This window comes from Mustela nivalis, assembly GCF_964662115.1.
Source record: "Mustela nivalis genome assembly, chromosome: 19".
Lineage (NCBI taxonomy): Eukaryota > Metazoa > Chordata > Mammalia > Carnivora > Mustelidae > Mustela > Mustela nivalis.
The window spans coordinates 24,187,928-24,206,937 of record NC_139038.1 but is presented as its reverse complement, the minus strand read 5'-3'; the positions used below and the strand labels follow the sequence as shown (position 1 = coordinate 24,206,937).

At 46.2% G+C, this 19,010-nt stretch overlaps 2 protein-coding genes and 1 long non-coding RNA gene across 8 annotated transcripts in view; 2 read left to right on the top strand and 1 right to left on the bottom strand.

Annotated features, from left to right (window-relative positions):
- Positions 1–19,010, top strand: part of LOC309855024 (uncharacterized protein) — a 74,634-nt gene that overhangs the window by 53,741 nt on the left and 1,883 nt on the right. For 2 of the 3 annotated variants that reach the window (XM_082714835.1, XM_082714834.1), the window contains 2 exons: positions 13,152–13,219; positions 13,323–13,474. In XM_082714835.1, coding sequence (XP_082570961.1) covers positions 13,152–13,219; positions 13,323–13,474 — 220 coding nt within the window. Of the gene's footprint in view, positions 1–13,151; positions 13,220–13,322; positions 13,475–19,010 lie in introns of those variants that run through there. The other variant, XM_082714837.1, reaches the window with a different exon arrangement.
- On the top strand, positions 330–10,961 carry LOC309855029 (transport and Golgi organization protein 1 homolog). 4 transcript variants are annotated; one of them, XM_082714849.1, is made up of 8 exons: positions 4,880–5,297; positions 8,135–8,236; positions 8,895–8,952; positions 9,061–9,096; positions 9,176–9,243; positions 9,360–9,454; positions 9,909–10,000; positions 10,941–10,961. In XM_082714849.1, the coding sequence occupies exons 1-7, from the start codon at positions 5,188–5,190 to the stop codon at positions 9,911–9,913; spliced, it is 474 nt and encodes a 157-aa protein (XP_082570975.1). In that variant the 5' UTR covers positions 4,880–5,187; the 3' UTR covers positions 9,914–10,000; positions 10,941–10,961. The 4 variants fall into 4 exon arrangements, 1 of the variants encoding a protein (XP_082570975.1); XR_014306572.1 differs by lacking the exons at positions 4,880–5,297; positions 8,895–8,952; positions 9,061–9,096; positions 9,360–9,454; positions 10,941–10,961 and adding exons at positions 330–638; positions 734–880 and having other exon boundaries at positions 9,909–9,923; XR_014306570.1 differs by lacking the exons at positions 4,880–5,297; positions 8,895–8,952; positions 9,061–9,096; ... (1 more) ...; positions 9,360–9,454; positions 10,941–10,961 and adding exons at positions 330–638; positions 734–880 and having other exon boundaries at positions 9,909–9,999.
- LOC309855032 overlaps positions 8,132–19,010 on the bottom strand; it is a 40,489-nt gene continuing 29,610 nt past the window's right edge. The window contains exons 5-6 of the long non-coding RNA XR_014306573.1: positions 18,589–18,651; positions 8,132–8,201 (exon numbers count right to left, since the gene is read on the bottom strand). This is a non-coding gene — a long non-coding RNA (uncharacterized lncRNA). The remainder of the gene's footprint in view (positions 8,202–18,588; positions 18,652–19,010) is intronic.

The following is a 19,010-nucleotide window of genomic DNA, read 5'->3' as shown; positions in this document are numbered from 1 at the left end:
CTACAAGAAATCAAAGAAAATCCAAACAAATGGAAACATAGTCCATGCTCATGGCTTGGAAGAATTACCATGGTTAAAATGTCCCTACTACCCAAAACAATCTATGGATTCAATGCAATTCCTATGAAAGTTCTAATGGCGTGTCATGCGTCCTCTTTCCTGGATGAGAGCAGTGCCTTGATGTCAGCGTTCTGTTCTAAACCACGTGAACCATCCCGTGATCCTGCAACCACTTTCCAGGACTGGCTGGCGAGTGTGGCAAGATCCTCCCTCTGACCAACGACACCACAGGAGTCCCTGAAAGGCTCACACTTGGATGGGGTAAATGCAGGGTCAGATGGAAACATGCTGATCTAATGGGGACAAGTATGCAGGATTCGCATAAATTTTCAAGATAAATGTTGAGATTTCCATTAGGTTTCAGGCCAAAGGAAGCTGCTTGAGTCACGCCCCAGAGCTAGGGCAAGGCTAAATATTCACCCTCCTCCCTGAGCAGAGGCAGTGAGGTGAGAAACTCTGGGGAGCGTGCGGGTGTTGTATGTCTCAGCACGGAGTGCGCATTCTTCATGTTTGGGGCCCATGACAGAGCCAGGTCCCAGGTATCTGGCTCCCCGTGACAGTTTTCCTGCAGGCCAGGGGTAGGTGGGACCCTCCAAAACAGGAGACCTGAGGGCCTGGGTCTCTTGACCTGGGCAGCTGCTCAGAAACCAAACAAGAGCCATTGATCCTGCAGGAACCGCATCGGGCGCACGGAGGTGGAGAACGCCCTGAGCGAACATCCGGCGTGGCAGGATCAGCTGTGAGGAGCAGCCAGGACCTGATTCGAAGGAGGTAAGGAGGACACAGAGGTCCTTGTGTCTGTCCGTGGGCACTAATGCAGGTATGGGGATGCCTTGGAGGGGGCCCAGGGGACATGCATGAGCATTTACACCGTGTGGTCAGCAGAGGGCAGTGGGGCCTCACACGTGCGTGTGTGTGTGTGTGTGTGTGTGTGTGTGTGTGTGTGTCTGCATGTGCGTTTGTGTGCGCGCACGCGCCTGATGGTTTGCCAACAAGATCTGTATCTTATGTATGCTCTGTAGACTGCGGTGAGTTGCTGAGAGAAGGCTGGAACCCCCTACTCTGGTTGTGTATGTGATTGTTGTTGCGGTTCGGTCCTCCTTCGCTTCCTCCATTGTTCAGCCAGTGGCTCTGGGCCGGGAGTGTGGAGAGGAAGGAGAGCGCACCCAGAAGAGGGGAGAGGGACCTGGGTTGGAGGGAGCAAACAGGTGGGATGGCCAAAGTTCCAGAGAGGACCTGTCGTTGGGATGGCCCGTGGTGGGCTATCGGGGGAAGGGGCTTTGTATCAAGGAGGTCCCCTGTGGCATCCATGCTGAGGTACTAGGGGCAAAGGCAGCTGATTTATTGGGAAAGCATGGAAAGCCTCTGGGTTGCTGAGGAAACACTGGACCAGGGGAAGGCTTGGAAGAAGATGGATTCTCCTTCACACCAACTGCTCCTTAGAGTCCACTGGCTGCCACTGTGTCCTGTGAGCTCATGCTTTACTAACCTGCTGACCTCCTAACTTTCTGAACGGTGCTCCTTCCGTTGAGTACTTAATCTGACCTCGATACTATCCCTGATCCCTTCTTCTCCTGGCAAGTGCCTCTGTTTCCACACTGCTCTCAGCCCCGTCTCCTTTCCCACCCTCCTCACCCCTGCCACCCCTCCTCCTCCTCCAACCATCTCCACCTCCTCCCTGGGGTCTCAGTGCCCCTTGAAACGACCGGGACATGAAGGTGCAGAGGCTGCTCCTCTGGCTTCTCTTGCTCCCGTGTCCCAGTTCCCCAAACCGAAATGTGATTAGACATGGCACTTCAGTGCTGTTTTCCTTCCTTTTTCTTTTTTTCTTTTTTTGGTTTTATTCTTAGAGAAAGGGTGCAGGTGAGGAGGAAGAGCAGAGGGGGTTGGAGAGAGAAAATCCCAAGCCAGTTATGTAGTGAGCCTTGAGCCCAAAGAGGGGCTCAGTCTGTGGACCAGGAGCTCAAGGCTTGATCCAAACCAAGACTACGTCACTTCACTGACTGAGCCACCTGAGTGCCCATGCGCTGCTGGTGGTATCTTCCTTCCCACTGGATTCTTTCACATGGTAGTTAAATAACAGCTTTTTCATGGGTTTCTTGATGGGAAATTCAGATCTTCCTGCAGACCAGGCACCACAGGGCAGGTTTCTCGGTCAGTCTGAAGAGGTTGTGGCTGCAGCCATCCACCTGTGTGGAGTAGCACACATCCACTGTGCTACTTGGTCCAGGAAGAGCAGTTTTGCTAGGATGGAAACCTGAATATCCTAGGTTTAGAGTGTCAAGAAGGAAGGATTTGTGAAGATACAAAAAGCCATTGAGCTATTTGTTCTAAAGAGGGGGCTTGAATGATATGTACCTTATATCTCATTAAAATTATCTTTAAAAATGTTAGGAACTCAAGGCCCCTGGCTCAGATGATTTAAGCATCTGCCTTTGGCTCAGGTCATGATCCCAGGCTCCTGGGACCAAGCCCTGTCTTGGGCTCTCTGCTTGGCAAGGAGCCTCCTCCTTCTTCTCCGTCTACTGTTGCCTCTGCTTGTGCTCTCTCAGTCTATCATATGTATAAATAAAATATTTTTTTTAATGTCAGGAACTCTAACTTATAGGAGCTATGGGTATTAGAGTGGCTCCTGAAAGCCTGGTCAAGCTTCTGCTTGAAGCCTTGTAAGTTTAGGATCCTCTTATGTGTAGTTTGAGCGATCAGCACATTGTTCATACTAGTAAAGTTTGGTGGCCCTGGGAACAGTGCTAGCTTAAGCCTTGGTGCTGGGAGTAGACTGTTAAAATGTGTAATGTCCTTTGTGCTCTATGCTTCCTAGTTTGTTGACTTTTAACAACTTCTGAGTCAGCCCTTTTCTTCTGGTCTTGGAGGCTGTCCCAAAGGACTGTGTCTGTGTCCCACCGGGTCCATGGGAGACCTGAGAAGCCCAGTAGACACTAAGTGACCACATCCTGCTGGGACATTTGTCACAGGAGAACACCTAGGAGTCATGTGATCAGGAAATGAATGAGTCGCTGTACTTTCTGTGGCCACGTATGTGCAGAGTGTTGGTTTCCCCAAAGTAAAAAGGTCCTGAATGTCCTTAACTGTCCAAGTATAAAGAAATTAATGGTTTCCAGTATGAATATCTTATTTTGTCATTAACAAGTGAAACACCATATCCCCAGGAGAGAGAGCGAGCCACACTGATAGACAGATAGGGAACACCCCTAGAATTAAGTAGACTTCTTTAGATTGGCTGGCACCAGATTCTTAAGGATCTAGAAAGTGCCATTAGTCCAGAAGGATCCTTGAATTGAGGCAGAGTCATCCCACATGAATGCCTCCAGTCAAAATAGACTCAATTCTGTTTCTTTTGAGTCTTCAGCAGAGGAAATTTCTTGGTCATCTTGATTGGAATAATTCCCGTCTACCTAGGCTGCATCTCATGCATCCGTTCAGCTTTCTCACCCTGTCATCCCTGGTCTCTGGTACAAACGAACGAGTCTTGGATTTCTCACCTCCACCTGCTCATGGCCACAGTCTGTGAGAACCTAGTGTTTTTGGACCCATTGGATAGGATCTAATTAAGAATCAGCTACTGGTATCAGCATCCAGACAGCTGCCAGATGTACCAAGTGCCCACGACTGGGCATGTTTTACTTTCGTGACAAGATGGCCTCTTTCTCTTGTGCATTTGATACCCAGGATCAACCATTGTGCTGACAGCTCCTGCTCTCTTTCAGACAGTGGCCATTCAAAGGCAGTGTACGTTTCCCACTAGCACACATTTTCCTGACCTCAGCTGTGAGGGCTGAAGAAGAAAATGTTATAGATTTCAGGAGCTCCTTTCTAGAGAGGTGTGTTTGCACAAAATTCAAGCTTGGTGTGAATCAGTATGAATTGCATTGTGAGGGCCTTTTCTCCTGAAATACTTCTAATTCTAGCATTTTTAAAATGATATGTTGTTTTGGTATCCATATCCAAGAATTTTGTATTCTTTTAGAAGTCAAATTTCAGAGTTGCTATTCCTTGATTTAGGTACAATAGTACAACCTAGGAACATAAATTTCTTAACCCACTGAGCCACCCAGGTGCCCCAGGAACATAAATTTCTTTTATTTGCTATTTGGAGATAGCTGTTCAAATAACTAAAAATCTCATATATATCATCAAAATATTCAAAATCGCCTGATATGCAAATCTTTGTGTACTTCAGGTATCTGATATTTTGAACTGTAATTCACAAATAAAGTGAGCACTGAAGAAAAATCTGTTTTCAGAAAGTAAACAATAATTAGAATTTATTTTTGTTGGAATAATAATCTCATATTTTTCTAATAGCAGCCTCTTTATCTCTCTCACTTTGTCCTTAGGATGTACAATAGAAGTCACTGACTTCTTACCTACTCTAAGTTTACATTGATTTGTCTATTTCAAGTTGGCTTATAAATTTTTAAGTTCTGTTAGCTATATGAAAATACTTGCAATGTGCTTACAGGCAAAATAAAATCTCTTAGGATTTGTCTATTAGATTTTGCCTACAGCTTCAGTGTGTTATAATGTATATGTGATCACAACATCTTTTCAAAGGATACGGTTTGTTGATATTGAACATAGGTAAGCAACAAGGAAACCATCACCATGGTAAGATGATGAACACACGTATCACTCCCCAAAGTTTGCCCCAGCTCCTTGGTCATCCCTCGGTGCTCCTTCTCCTCCAGGAGGAGGTAGTTGCGAGGTATGCTTACCTCCTGGAGGCCGGTTGAGGGTTTGTAAAGTGGATTCTTTGTGACGAGGAATGTTGAAGACATTTACTATATTATCTCAAATGGTATTTTATCTTGTCGTTTTCATGCCTGACCATTTCCCTCTTGGCACTGATGGGACTGGAGTTCTGTAGAACCTTTCCGTTATTACTACCTCCTTGAGAATTTGTGTCTTTCATTTTACAGCAGGAGAACCATCCTTGCTGTAAGTATACTAAAGTACCTTATGTACTTTTATTCACAAATAAGCAGAAAAATTTATAGTCACTGAACCTTTTATAGGTATTCAGTACTACACATTTTCCTTTAATATTTTCAATTATCACGTATATGGAAATAGCTTAAATTTCTGTCTATGGGCCTCCTGTGATGCATGTTCCTTTTTCTTTTTTTTGAAGTTCAAGCACAACTGACCAACAGTATATTAGTTCCATGTGTACAACATGACTCAGCAATTCTATATACTTCTCAGTGCTCATCACAGTAAGTGTACACTTAGCGCCCTTCGCCTCTTTCACCCATCCATCTGCCCACCTCCCTCCAACCCGTATTTTCTTTTTTTTTTAAATTTTTTCAATTTATTTATTTTCAGAAAAACAGTATTCATTATTTTTGCACCACACCCAGTGCTCCATACAATCCGTGCCCTCTATAATACCCACCACCTGGTACCCCATCCTCCCACCCCCCCACCACTTCAAACCCCTCAGATTGTTTTTCAGAGTCCATAGTCTCTCGTGATTCACCTCCCCTTCCAATTTACCCCAACTCCCTTCTCCTCTCTAACACCCCTTGTCCTCCATGATATTTGTTATGCTCCACAAATAAGTGAAACCATATGATAATTGACTCTCTCTGCTTGACTTATTTCACTCAGCATAATCTCTTCCAGTCCCGTCCATGTTGCTACAAAAGTAGGGTATTCATCCTTTCTGATGGAGGCATAATACTCCATAGTGTATATGAACCACATCTTCCTTATCCATTCATCCGTTGAAGGGCATCTTGGTTCTTTCCATAGTTTGGCGACTGTGGCCATTGCTGCTATAAACATTGGGGTACAGATGGCCCTTCTTTTCACAACATCGTGTTTTCTTAGAAGTGTGTTAGTTTCCATTTATTTTTCTCATTCTCCAGCTTTCTGTTCTTGAGTCTACTTTGAGTCATTTGTGGTCTGAGAACATGCTTTCTGAGATTTCTGTTCCCTTGGTTGTTCAGATGTATCTTATGGCCCCCAATGTGGCCTATATCAGTGAATCTTCCATGTGAGCTTGAGAAGAATGTATATTCTTCCATTGTTGGATGAAGTATTCCACAGACGGTAATGGATTCAGTGGATTTCTGTGAACAAAGAAAAGTGGCTGCAGAAGAGTAGCTATTCCTGTGTCAATTGTCACAAATACTGTTGTTTGAATGTATATGGCAGCCAGTCTAGATAATTGTATTTCTTTTAGAATTGGGTCCTAGAGTATTTTTGCCAAATGCATTCTATAGAATTAGACTTCCTACCTGGTTTGTGTAAGCCTCATTTTCCTTTCTATTCTAACTACTTGTCACACATTGTTGTGTGATTCATTGGGGTAGAAAAGGAAAGGTACCAGCATTAATCACTTTGATACTTGGAGCCTCCCTGGGTCTACATTGTCCTTTCAGTTTTAGTCTCATCCCATGTTCTTATGCCCCTGAATCAGGTCCATTTCTTGTTCAGTATGAGACGTGGGTCGAGAATGTGGGTACAAACACTGAATTCTCTTGCAGAAACAATGAGAGTTTCTTTGTGGAAAATGCATTGGGGCTTCAGCAATACTGGGTCCCTTCATCCAGTGTATAACTGAGATCACTCATTGAAGCCCAAATCCTAAGTAAGTTAGATATTTCATGTCTACCTGATTTTTTTTTTTTAGCTGTAACTCTCCCAGTTCTGAACCAAAGCCTGTAGTTTCACTAGGGCTGAACTTCACTTGTTTCCTTCTAAGCCTGTACTCATAAACTCGTTCAGTTTTTGAACTTCACTTGCCTGATTCAGAATTCACTAATATGTCCTGGGGAGATTGGCTCCCACTGCCAGGCTGGCTTTCTCCTAGGCTTCCTCCTTCTCCATCTGGTTCTCGTGTTTCTTCATGTGCTCCTTAGAAATTGGGTGCACTCACTCACAAGTTTCCTCCCTTGTCCACTGCTGCTTTTTTTTTTCTCAGGAGAAGATCAGGACCTTAGCCTCCCTCATTCATGTTGAAAAGCAAAACTGTCCCCTGAAGACTCAGCTTTGTGTTATTCCTTCCCACTCTGGGGGAGGGTCCACTCTCTCTCACAGGTACCTGGGTTCTGTTGTTAAGTTCTTCTTGGGGTGGGTAGAATGACCTGACCACCTTTCTCTCTTTAGCACTTTACAACCAAACCACTACATTACAGCTGCTGCAGAAAACATTTGCTGAAGATTTGCCTGAGAGACCAGATGCAAATGCTTGTATTCTTTTTCTAGAACTTTGTCTGTTTTAAAGGAACTTTTTGCATGTGATTCTTGACAGTGTCATGTTGAAACTCTTTATATCAGCACCATGAACAAAAGAGTCTGAGGGCAGCACAGCAAACCAATCCTTTCTAAGCAATGCTGTTCACTGCCTTCATTATCAATGAACTTGGTCTAGTTCAAGTAGGTTGACTCAATGCAGTTGGTAGTCTTCCATCTGAAATATGTTTCCTGGAGATAACAGCATGAGTATGTGACAGTTCACATCATTTTAGACTTCAGGGCATATTGTCGGCACTAAGATTGCCTTTTCCTGCACCAGGATCCTCAAAGGTGGAGGTGTGGATTGTACTTCTAAAGCCTGGAGATGTGTGGGAGTGAGTTTCCATGTCAGTGAAGCCATATTCTTGAAGGTTCCTTTCGGGCTGACTGTCTCTGTCAGGCACAAACTGGGTCTGAGGATCAGGGCTCCCCACTGAGGTGTGAGACTAATCATGGGCCCCTGCTTCATCATAATGGCTGTAGTTGGTCAAGCTTGGTTTTTCACTTTGCCCTGAAGTGAGCCTTCACCAAAGACCAACTCCAAGAGGGCATAAAGTGCAATGTTATTTGGTGTATGATGAATGATGAATGAATTGAAGTAGAGAAGACCCAATTGCAGGGAACATGGCAGCAGCCAGAGTTTGATATTTCTTTAGCCCTAAATGGGGCCTTCATTCACTTCTCTCTTGTGTTCTCCATCTGTACTTTTAGGGGAGACATTCAAATCTAGGCTATCAAGTGTGCTGGGAGGAAAATGGTAGAAATTCAGGACCTTGTCTCCTGGACAATGTACATACCTTTCCCATCTTAGGAAGCTAGCAGAGGCACTTTATGAACTGGATGCAACCAAGAATGAGCTGTCAGCTGCCGAAGATAATCTGAAGGTGACCAAAGAAGAAATGTACAAGTATAAGTAAGTTCAGACACTACATACTAATGGCTGCTGAAATTCCTGTTCCCTTTGATTTTTCATCTTTGTACATTGTTAGGACTCAAGTAATATACACAAAAATTCATAGGATGTATCCAGAGAGAATTATCAGACATGGAAAGATAAGGAACAAAACAGTTACATTACTAAACATGTCCTGATCCCCAGCGTTGGTGTGACTCTGTGGAAACTGGCTCCACACCAGTGCCCTTGGGGTGGTGTCAGTTGTCCTAATCTTGAGGAAAGCAGTTGGCCCTAGGATGAGTCCTACCCATAAACACGGTAGTGCCATCTGGTGGCGCTGGTCTTTGCAACCCTGGGAACCATGGCGAGGATAGAGGTTAAAGGAGAATAGAGCTTCATGACAAAAGACACTTGTCATGTGATTAACTGAGGAAAAGACTGAAAACGGGTAAGAAAATTATGTCAATTCTTATCCTGCAGGTGAAGAAAAACGATTAAGGAAAGGCTGTAACAATAGCTTTGATCCTACTGTCCACTTATAATCAGGTGAAAGTGTTTCCTGTGTCAGGATCAATTGTATGAGGGGTCAGATAAGAGGATGTTGGTCACTTGGGCAGATGATGGAAAATCACACCCAGTGTTGGTTTTGTCTGATGAAAACAATTGTCCCTCACAGACAAGTGGAAGACATGCAAGATCAGCTGCAGAAGTCTAAGTTCACCTTCAATCACCAAGTAACCTAAATTGTGCCCAACACACTGACACCTTGGCGCCCCCTGCAGGTGACAGTAGTGGCCCTTAGAGCCCTGAACATGGGCTTTTGGTGTGTTGGCTTTTTTCAGATGGCAGTGCAGGAGAGGACTGCTGTGGCTAACTGGGTAAGTGTTTTCCTTTGCCTCGTCTTCTCTTGGGGCACAGTCTGGCACAACCGATGATGGGTGTGTTTTTCTCCCACAGATGAGGGCTCGGGATTGGGAGAGGAGGAGAGTGCAGCAGAGCAGGGAGAACGCCTCCCTGAAACACAGGTGTGAGAGTTTGACGTGTGTTTTTACAGGTGTTTGGAGGGGTGATCCCTGTGCTGTCTAGGAGGGGACATGGTGCTGTGATTCTTAGAGATGTCCATTCTTTTTCTGTATTCAAGACTGCGCATGATGGATGGGGAGAGGCTGCCTGAGAGATCCATGAGGCAGGAACAGATCCCGGGAAGGCCTGCGTTCCAGAAGCCTCTGTGGCAAGGTAGGGAGCATGAGGTGAAATGCAGCAGCCTGATTTCTGCTGTGAAACCACACGGTGTCCTTCCCCTTCCTGTGGGTGATCGCTGTGTGTCTTGGAGAGAATCACAGGCACTAAGGCCTGCAGGTTGTCCGAAGGGGTGACAGGAGGGTGCTTTCCTCAGACGTCCCCAGGCAGCAGGACACAACCAGTGACAGGTGGAGCTCACGCCCCTCCCCAACTACAGACCCTGCCAACCCCTGCACCACCTGCAGAATAGCTGAGCCTGGACAAGTTGGAAGCCCGAGCTCCATTCCCACTTTGACTCAGTGGCCAAGCCTTTTGGGAGAAAAAAGAACTATTTGAGAAAAAAACACATTTATTCTTTATAATGGTTCCTTTATTTTTGTTTTATTTATAATCTACAGTACTACATTCATCAAAGAAATTTTTGCATTTTACTCCTCTCATGTTACAGGTTGAGCTGGAAGCCCTCTACTACTGTTCCCTTAGCTATGAAAACACCTGAAGCAAGTTTGGGGACAGTGGTCCCTTCCTTGAGGGGGAGGGGTGAGTCTCTCCCTTTCCTCCGGGTCAAGAGAGACTTGTGGGAAATGCTCCGTCTGAGAAGGGACCCGGGAAGGGGAGAGAGGAACGTGGTGGGGGTGGGTTTGGAGGGCTGGTGTGAATTCCGCACACTCAGTGCCCGTCTGAATCCACCTGCATCCATTCTAAGGCTTTGGTCTGATGCTGAAGCTGGCGGGGCTCCCATTGGGGATGATGGCACTGAGAGCAACAGAGACCCAGAGATGGGCAAGGTAACCACGGTGGCCTTTTCCATGTTCTGGAAAATGTCCCTTTCTGAGCAGCACCTGTTCTGGCCTTGATTCATTGGGTGGGTCCTGCAGTTTCTCTGTGGCATTGTTCACCTTCCAAAATACAAGCTCTTCACCTGGAGCCCGACAGGCTTCTCCATAACAGATCCCTCCCGAAGCCATGGGTGCTCAAAGGAGAAGGATGGCAGGGCGCATACCACACGCATTGTGCATGGATGTGCCTGTGTGCATGTGCGCACCCCTGCCTGCCCACAGTGCACACTAGGGGAAGCCACTCATGGAAGGAGGACCCCTAACTCCCCAGTGAAGCCTTCTGGCTGGCCTGGTGGTTGATGAGGAAGGTCGCATGTTGACCTGGATGCGGATGCCCCCGTGTCTGGAATGTGCTGCTTGACTAGTTTGCAATGATCCTTTTTCATCTTTAAGACACGACTTCTTGCTGGTGAACGTGGGCAGACCAGGGCAGTGATGTTTGGTGACAGCCTATTCCTGTGACAGCCACTGCCCTCTCCCCCGTCTTTATACTGGCACCAGCTGGGAGGGGCTTGTCAGTTTGGCAGCAGATGCAGCTCTCCGGAAGAAGCCAGGTTCTGAGAGCTCTTTGCTTTGGTTTCTTCTCTTGGTGTTGCAACTTTTGTCTGTTTTACTAAGACATTTTCTTGTCTTTTCTGCAGGTCGGTACAGGTGTGAGAGTGATTCCTCATTGCCCAGGGCCCCTCCGTGTGCCCTACCACATGGGGCAGAATATACCAGGCTTTCCTCCTCCTCCTCCACCTCCACACTGGGGGACCTGGGGGCCTCAGCCCCACCTCGTTCCTCCACCACATGGTGAGATGATCTGAATTGATGTGAGTCATAAAGCACATTCACAGTTTAGCCACTTCTGTCAGTGGAGAGGATAGAGAGGTGGTACCACAAGGCTTTGCAAAGCAAAGATAAGCCCGAGTGAGGACATGGTCACATTCCTCCACTTTGTGTGCACGTCCATCTCACGGACTGTCTGGTCCACCGCCCAGAACTGGGCAGCAGGTGTCTGCCATGGAGAAGAAAGGTGACATTTCGCAGAGGACAGACACAGACGCGTTGCCCAGGGGCACTGCGCAGACACGAGGTTTTGGGCTCTGGGCTGCATGAAGCACAACCTTCCCATCACCCTCATGTGTGAAGGCCCCAGTTGTCCAGTGTAATAGATTAGTTCTGGAAACATCTGTTCCCAGGCAGAGTGGTCGTACGTGTGAGGGTGAGGGACTGTTCCCTCCTTCATCCACAGGGGTCAGGGGAGTCCCGTGAGAAACAGGAAGGACCTTCCAGAGGGAGAGCGTGGAATAGGCTGGCGCAGGGGGAGAGGGTTGGCTTGAATCCTGCGTGGCCCTCGCCCTTCTGAATCCACCTCCGTCCCTTCTAGGGCTTCCTTTCCACTCAGAAGCCCGTGTTGCTCCACGGGACAATAGCAGCGCTGTGCCCAAGAAGGTCCCAGAGGAGAACCAAGTAAGTACAGAGGTGTTTTCAGTTGTACCCATTTTTGGAGTCCTGTTCCTCTCTGGGCAGCACCATCTTCTCACCTTGTGTCCATTGGCATTTTGAAAGTAAACACCATCACACACAGATCCTATGATATACCCAATCCTTCATGCAGAGCTTACAGGCTTCTCTGTTTCCAGATCATCACCTTAGTTGGAGCCTCCTGAAGCCCCAGGTGCTTAGAGGTGAAGGACAGAGGGCATTGGCCGTGTGTGTGTGTGTGTGTGTGTGTGTAAATAACTTGAGGCAGGTGACATCTCACTCCACAGTGAAGTCAGCCAGACTGGTCTCCACAGTCTGGCTGACTCCTTAAAAGTTTGTTTTCCCACGGGAGCAGGAGCATTGTTGGTTTTGGGGTCAGGAGATGAACCTGGGGGGATGCCTGTGGTAATCCTCACAGACAGAATATGGGAAAAACCATGCTGTGCCTTGCACTTTGTGCCAGATGCTTTGGGCAGCCTTAGGTGTTGGTGGAGAAGGTGAGTTGTGACCTCCTGTGCTTTCCAATTGTGCGGACAAAGACGTGAGCTGGAATCCCTCCAGTTGGCGCCTGGGTGAGATGATGGGGCACGCTGCCAGGGGCAGGTGTGTCTCAGAAACGCCCCCTGGAGCAGCAGCGCTGCAGAGGGAATCCCGGTGACTCCCCTCAGGGCCCACCCCGCACACGTGTTTCAGTTGTGCTCCCGTGAGCGGGTTCAGATGGGGTCTGGTGGCTGTGCCAGCTCATCGTGTCTCTCCCGACCCATCCTGGGAGCGTCGCATGTGCTCTCCAGACACACTGGTTTGCATTTGGGGTTGGTGAATCGGCCCCTCCGTGGTTCTCAGCACCGAGGACTACGCATTTGCTCTGTGCCTGAGTTGAGGAGGGTCTGAAAGCCGGACGCAGATCCACAGAGCTGGTCTCGCTCACTCGTAGGGGTCGTGCTTCTCTCAGAAATCACTCTTCCAGGTCCGCTGCGGGATCCAGTAATTCCCCTCTCCTCAGTTGTGTCTTTGGCTGTGGACAGCCTTGTGGAGACTAGAAGACCCCCTTGCCAGGGAAGGAAGCAGACAGTGCGGCAGGGGCTGGTGGGCAGAATTTTGACTCATGAGGGGCTGCGATTCCACGTGTGGGCACTCGGCTTCCTAGCACTTCTCGTGGTGTTTGTTCTCAATGAGTAGACATGACAAGCCACTTGAGCCATGCTGGACGAAGGGGGCAGAATGCTCCCGAACACAGATACCTGCGTGTCTGGAATACTCTGTTTATGGGTCCTTTCTTGTGGCGTCTGGTCAACTGGTAGAAGATGACTTGACATCCCGCCTTCTCAGAGATGGGTGGTGATGTGTCACGACACTATGTTTTTTCCTTCCCTGTTCCCCAGCTGTGTGGTGGCACCAAGTCGGGGGCAAGTTTTGCGGCGCTGGTCTTCTGCTCTCCCAGATGTTCAGGGTGAGCGAGGGGCTGGGTGCTGACACCTGCTTCTCTGGGGTTCAGGTTGGTGCGTGTTCTCCTTCCGTCTGCCGTAGCAACACCTTTGACTTCTGTTCCTCAGAATCTATGGATGTGAGAAGATCTCCTACACCCAGTGCACTGCGGACACCGAGCTCCATGGATCTCCCTTCATGACCATCGTGAGGCCCTTGGGCACGTACCGCTCCACCCACCCAGGGGTCTCCGGATCGTGGCCCTGCACCTACACCACAGGTAAGATGATATTAACCATACAAGTTGACATATAAACAAACCAGAATTGTCTTCTGCTTTCTTAGTGAGTCAGTGGAGCAAAGGCAGAGTTTGTACTCAGGGCTTGACATTCAAGGGGAAACCGGGCTGGGGGCGTTGTAACGTTGGAAATTCCTCAGGACACACATGCGTGTGCCTGGCTCTTTGCACACACTGAGCACGGGCAGGTGCCATTGTTGGGCAGGAAGTGTCTCTGCTGCACAATGGCCGACGTCTGTCTCTTCCCGTCGTGCGTGTCCAGCATCCGCCGTTGTTGTTCCGGGAGGAATGAAACACCTCTCGCTTCATCTGCGGCGTGTAGGGTTTGAGCTGTCAGTTCTTTAGTTGTATAAACGCCTGACACAGGGCTGTGGTCCCTTCATGGATCATTAGGGTAGGGTCTGCCCTTGTCCTCTGCAGTCTGGAAACTTGTGGGAAACGCTCTTGTGTGGCCAGGGAGGTGAGAATGAGAAACAGTGGCAGATGCCGGAGGCAGGTGTAGAGGGTTCGTTGGAATGTTGCTCAGTCACTTCCGGGGGAGAAGCTTGTCTTTTCTATGGCGTGGGTCAGAGTTTATGGCCCCCAGTGAGAAAAACTGAACACGGGACCGAGGTCAGCAGAGGGGCTGCCTTGGCCTCAGCCAGAGTCAGACTGTTCGTGGGGGAGTCAGGGCTGACCAGGAGCCACCCTAGCTGGAGCCCTGTCACCAGGCCTCTGTATCTATGTCACCACCCTGCCTGCAGCTGGGCACCTCCCCCGGGACTTCAGTCCCGGTGTCCTGCAGATTTGCCCGTGTTCCAGATTTCTCAGCCAAAATCCAACTCTCAGTGTGGTCTTCTCAGGACCTCAGCTTTTTTTTTTTTTAATCTGTGAAAGAGGGAGCATCATGGATTCTGAGGTCACTAGAGCAATAGGAGTTAAGTCCATAAAGAACCTGCAGGGGCCCCTGGGCAGCTCAGTCGGTGAAGCAGCAGAATCTTGAATCCTGCTCAGGGCATGATCTCGAGGTTCTGAGATTGAGCCCCCAGCCGGCCGGGTGCTGAGTGTGGAGCCTCTCTGGGATTCTCTGTCTCCCTCACCTTCTCCCCTTTCCCTCTTGGCTCACATGTCGCCCTTTCTCCCTCTAATCCTTACCCTAAAGCAAGTAATATGCATAATACATGGGCTCTGACCATTCACTGTTCTGTTTAAATGAAAATTGCTCCATGCAGAAGAACATCAAAAGATGTTCACTTAAGTCCACAAAATGCACTAAGAGTGTATCACCTCAGCCCAGGTAGTGGCCATTCTCATTTCAAAGACCAGGCAAAGGGCCACCCCCCTTTTCTATTAAATTTCAGGTTCTAGGTGCAATGAAGTAAAAGATAGTTATGAGAACTGTGCAATCAGAGCTTTATATGTGAGATGTGAAGACAATTATTTTCTATTACATATAGACTCGCAGAGGCGGCCACACACTGAAATATTCATCCAAGGCCTCAGATACACTATAGGAGTCAAAAAGCATTTGGGAAAATGGAAGGTCACATGGTACCATCCCAAAATCTATTTGCCTTACATGACAATTATTTTGTAATCTGAAGACCTCCCTAAACATGAACAACCAGGCTCCTTAGAGTTTATATTTAGTAAAGGTCTGAATGTTTTCTGCCTGGTGGACTGAATGCTTTCCCTGCCCATCCTCTCCCCTGTGTTTTGCCTCTCCTGGTATCTCCCCACAGGCCTCCAATATTTGGTCCTTCACAGAGTTGTATATACCCTCACGCTTTTCAGTCTACTAGGGTTAAGAAGGCCACAGTGAGAAGGATAGGAATGATTCGTGAGAGAATGTTGATTATATACATAATGTTAGGGAGTTGAATTGAACCTCTGGGAATAAAGGGTTAAGTTTTATGTAACTACCAGGCTCCGTCCCCCCCAACAAGCCCTTCTCTTTGGTGGGATTTAAAGTCAGCTGGTGAGATTAAGGTAATAGCATCTATTAGTCTAAGGCACTAGAATCTTTGTCATTTCAAAATGGAAGAAATAATTTAGTAGCTAGAAAGCGACCTGCATGAGTCCAGTCTGAACTCAGACCCCACAGGCCAACAGTTGTTGAACAAACGAGCCCTTAACAGCTGCTGCACCATTAGGCTGTCCTGATCGAACATCAATATGACCTCCCAAAGGAGACTGTGCTCTCATCCACAGGGTAACTTGTTCCACTGATCAAAATTTTTTTGATCAACAAATAAGGTATTTTGACTGGCGAGTCTAGGTTTATATCATTTTGTTCTCCAAGGTCACCCCAACCTAAACTGCTAACCCATATAAAAGTTTGTTATCCCTGGTCAGTTAGATTGAGGAATTGTCTGGGCTACTTAAGTTCCAAAGGGTCTTCTGGGCTTATTTTTTTTTATCCTCACCTCTTCATGAGAAGGGGAGTTGCACTGATTGGAACTCAAGAGGATTGGAAGGAAGAGACAGTTCACTCCTCATGTGGCCGTTCATTGGATGCCTTACTTAGAGAACAAATGAGTATGCTTCCTCTGCAAGGTCAGGGTCCTGCGGCCATTTGGTGAGTGGCAGTGGGCAGGCAGTGCCTCCAGTACTGGAAATGCTAGAGGTGATGTTTTGGTAAACAGGCAGGGTTTGTGTTTGCCGAGTTCTTTTAACCTTTCCTTAATTGCATGCCTGTGTCAGATTAATAGTCTTAAATGATTTATTTTTAGATTAGGTGTATTTTATTAGCCTGTTATCTGCTCTGATATAAGCTTATGCAAGGAGAAATAATTCTCATTACTCATGTTAGTGTTATTGCTTCTATTAACAGATTGTGTTATATTAGAAGTTAAACATTTTTGATATTTTATTTAGTTTGAATTCCTAATTGATAACTGCTTTTAAGCCTATGATGGTTGTATCCTTTTTTCCTTTCTTTTTTATGTTAGTCACCAAAAAAATAAAAAGTTTTACCTTTTTAGATTACATTTTAGAGTTTTTAGGTTTTTTCCATAAATTTAAAGTTGAATTAATATTCTATTCTGGGTAACCAGCTATCGCCAGGCTCGTTAGGCTTTTCACCTCTACCTACAAATCTCACTATTTTGCAACATAGATGAGTTCATCCCAGTGGATTCTTCACATGTATGGCTGGTTTCAGGGGATTTAGCTCAAGCTCTCTTTAAGTTAATCTAGCTAATTCATTATGCAAAATGTAAAAGGATTAATCTATGCTCTTTAGTACTTTTTCTTTCATCATTCCCTATGGTCCTTTCTTATAGCTCCAATTAAAATTTGTGTCTCTTATATTTTTATAATAATGTTTGACTGTGTTGTGGTAATTTATAGTTGTTTGGGCGACCTTTGGTTCAAAGTGGTCATCTTTATAGGAACTCTTTGGGGTGTAAGCCAGATGCTTTATTTAAGCTACACTTCGGTTTATCCAAGCACAGTTTCCAGTATACTCACCTGTTATAACTTGTCTCCTCTTGTGTTTTAGTGCTTTTAATAGGTGACATTTAGGTTCTGTGACTTAAGGAGGGTTATGGGCAGTGTGTGTGTGTGCTTCGTGGCCCCCTTCAATTAAGCTCTCTATTCTTAATTTACTACTAAATCCTCCCTTGGTTTTTAGTTTCATGAAAACTTCCGTGGGTGTTGCGTTCTTACATAGAGACGGTAGCCCATTTCTTCCCATCCCATGGGTTTATATCGTGACCTGTTTTCTGTGTAAAGTTTGTGCTTGCTGCTTTTCCTTTATAAGGGTTTGCTGGAGATGGCAGTATATAGACTGAATTAGCAAGGGGTGGTGAGGTTTATAGAGCTTTATCAATTATAAAATGGGCTCCTCTAAAGGGGTATAAAGTACTGCCAAGTCCATTGGGTCTTCAGCTGTTGCTAGTAATTCTCTGGTGAATGATTTTATTGAGTGAATTACTTATGCATAAGGCTAAGCATAGTAGGGGATCTGATCCTAGTTTGGGTTTTCGTTACTGTGTAGTCCGAATTATTAGAGTCACTTTCATTCCTTATTTTCATGGTAATTGTAGTTTCTTAGGGCTTAGTTGAGTCTTACCTTTTGTATGGAAATATCTAACACATTTTACACTATAGCCTATTCATCTGGGTTAATCAGAAGCCTGCAGTGGCTGGCACAAAATCCACCAGCCCCGTCTTAACATAGCTTAGTTGAACTTTCACTTATGGCCTAGTTTATCACTGCTGTATCCTGTGGGGGTTGTTGAGGAAGGCTTGTAAGCTACTTGTATAGTGTATACAAGTAGTGTAATCATTTGTGATTTGGAGAGCATTTTCACTGGGATGTGGAGGCTTGTGTGTGTAATCTTCTTAAGAATTCATGGCAAGGCCAGGACCATAATGACTCAGGTAGGCATTTTCAGTGTCTTGCTTTATTTATTAAGCTACGTTAACAAGTGTCACTTGTGAAGATCTGTCATGTCTTGTAATATTAATTTATATTGTGAAATTTAAGTATTGGTTGTTTAGGCCTATCATGGTAAGATTATTCAATGGGGGGAGTTAGAGTTTCTATAGAGAGATTAAAATATGTTTCTACAGATAGATTAAAATGTGTTATAAGTGATTGGTTGGGATTATGCAGTTGATTGCATAGAATTTTAGATGTTTAGCCTTACATCTGTTGCATATATTTAGCTCTGTTTTGGGGCTTTGGCAGGACAACACTAAATATTTATATACCTTTTAAGGTTACAGGTGAGGGGGATTTGGTTAAGCTGTATTTATCTGTTGTGTATGGTTACATGCATATATGCAGGCTACTCTAAAATTCTACAGTATCTTGTGACTACTGACTGAATTACACCTATGGTTACATGATGGTGGTAAGTAATGTTCAATTCAAGTCTGCCTACAAGTATGTGACTACATAAAACCTTATGGTCCTAGCTGAGTGATACCACCCCCCAACAATGAAAAGATACCAAATTTATGTGTGATAATCAGCTGATTAGTCATTAGTCCATCAGAATATCCCTGTAAGAAATTTCTTTCTGTAAGTAATACAGTAGATACATCCCAGAACACACAAACTATAGACAAGGCCAGAAGAGAGCACTGTAAATGGTCACAGCATTTACCTTGACTGTCTTTGTGTCCATACTAGTGACAGTTGAGCTTTCTCATGGAAGCTGCACCAGGTCCTGCATGTGATAGAGGCCAGAGAAGGATGGCAGTTGAGTCTCACCTGCAGGGACGGGGTGGGGAAAAAACCCAACAAAATGCTCCGGGTCTTCCACCCTCTTCCATGGCAAGAGACAAAAGATTTCCCACTTGCCTCAGGTGGTCCTTCTGGACTAGGGGGAGACCTGTCCCCTCAGTCTGAAGGAAGGCCCTAGAAGGCCTTGGTTAAGTATTTGATAACCAGCTGTGGGAGAAGTCAGAGATCAAATAGTTGGAAATCAACAATGAAACAAGGGTTTCCTAATAAACATCACAGGACAGATTAAAAATTAAGAATGCCTCAGTATCAGCATCTGTCCTGTCTTACAAGCTGTGGGTG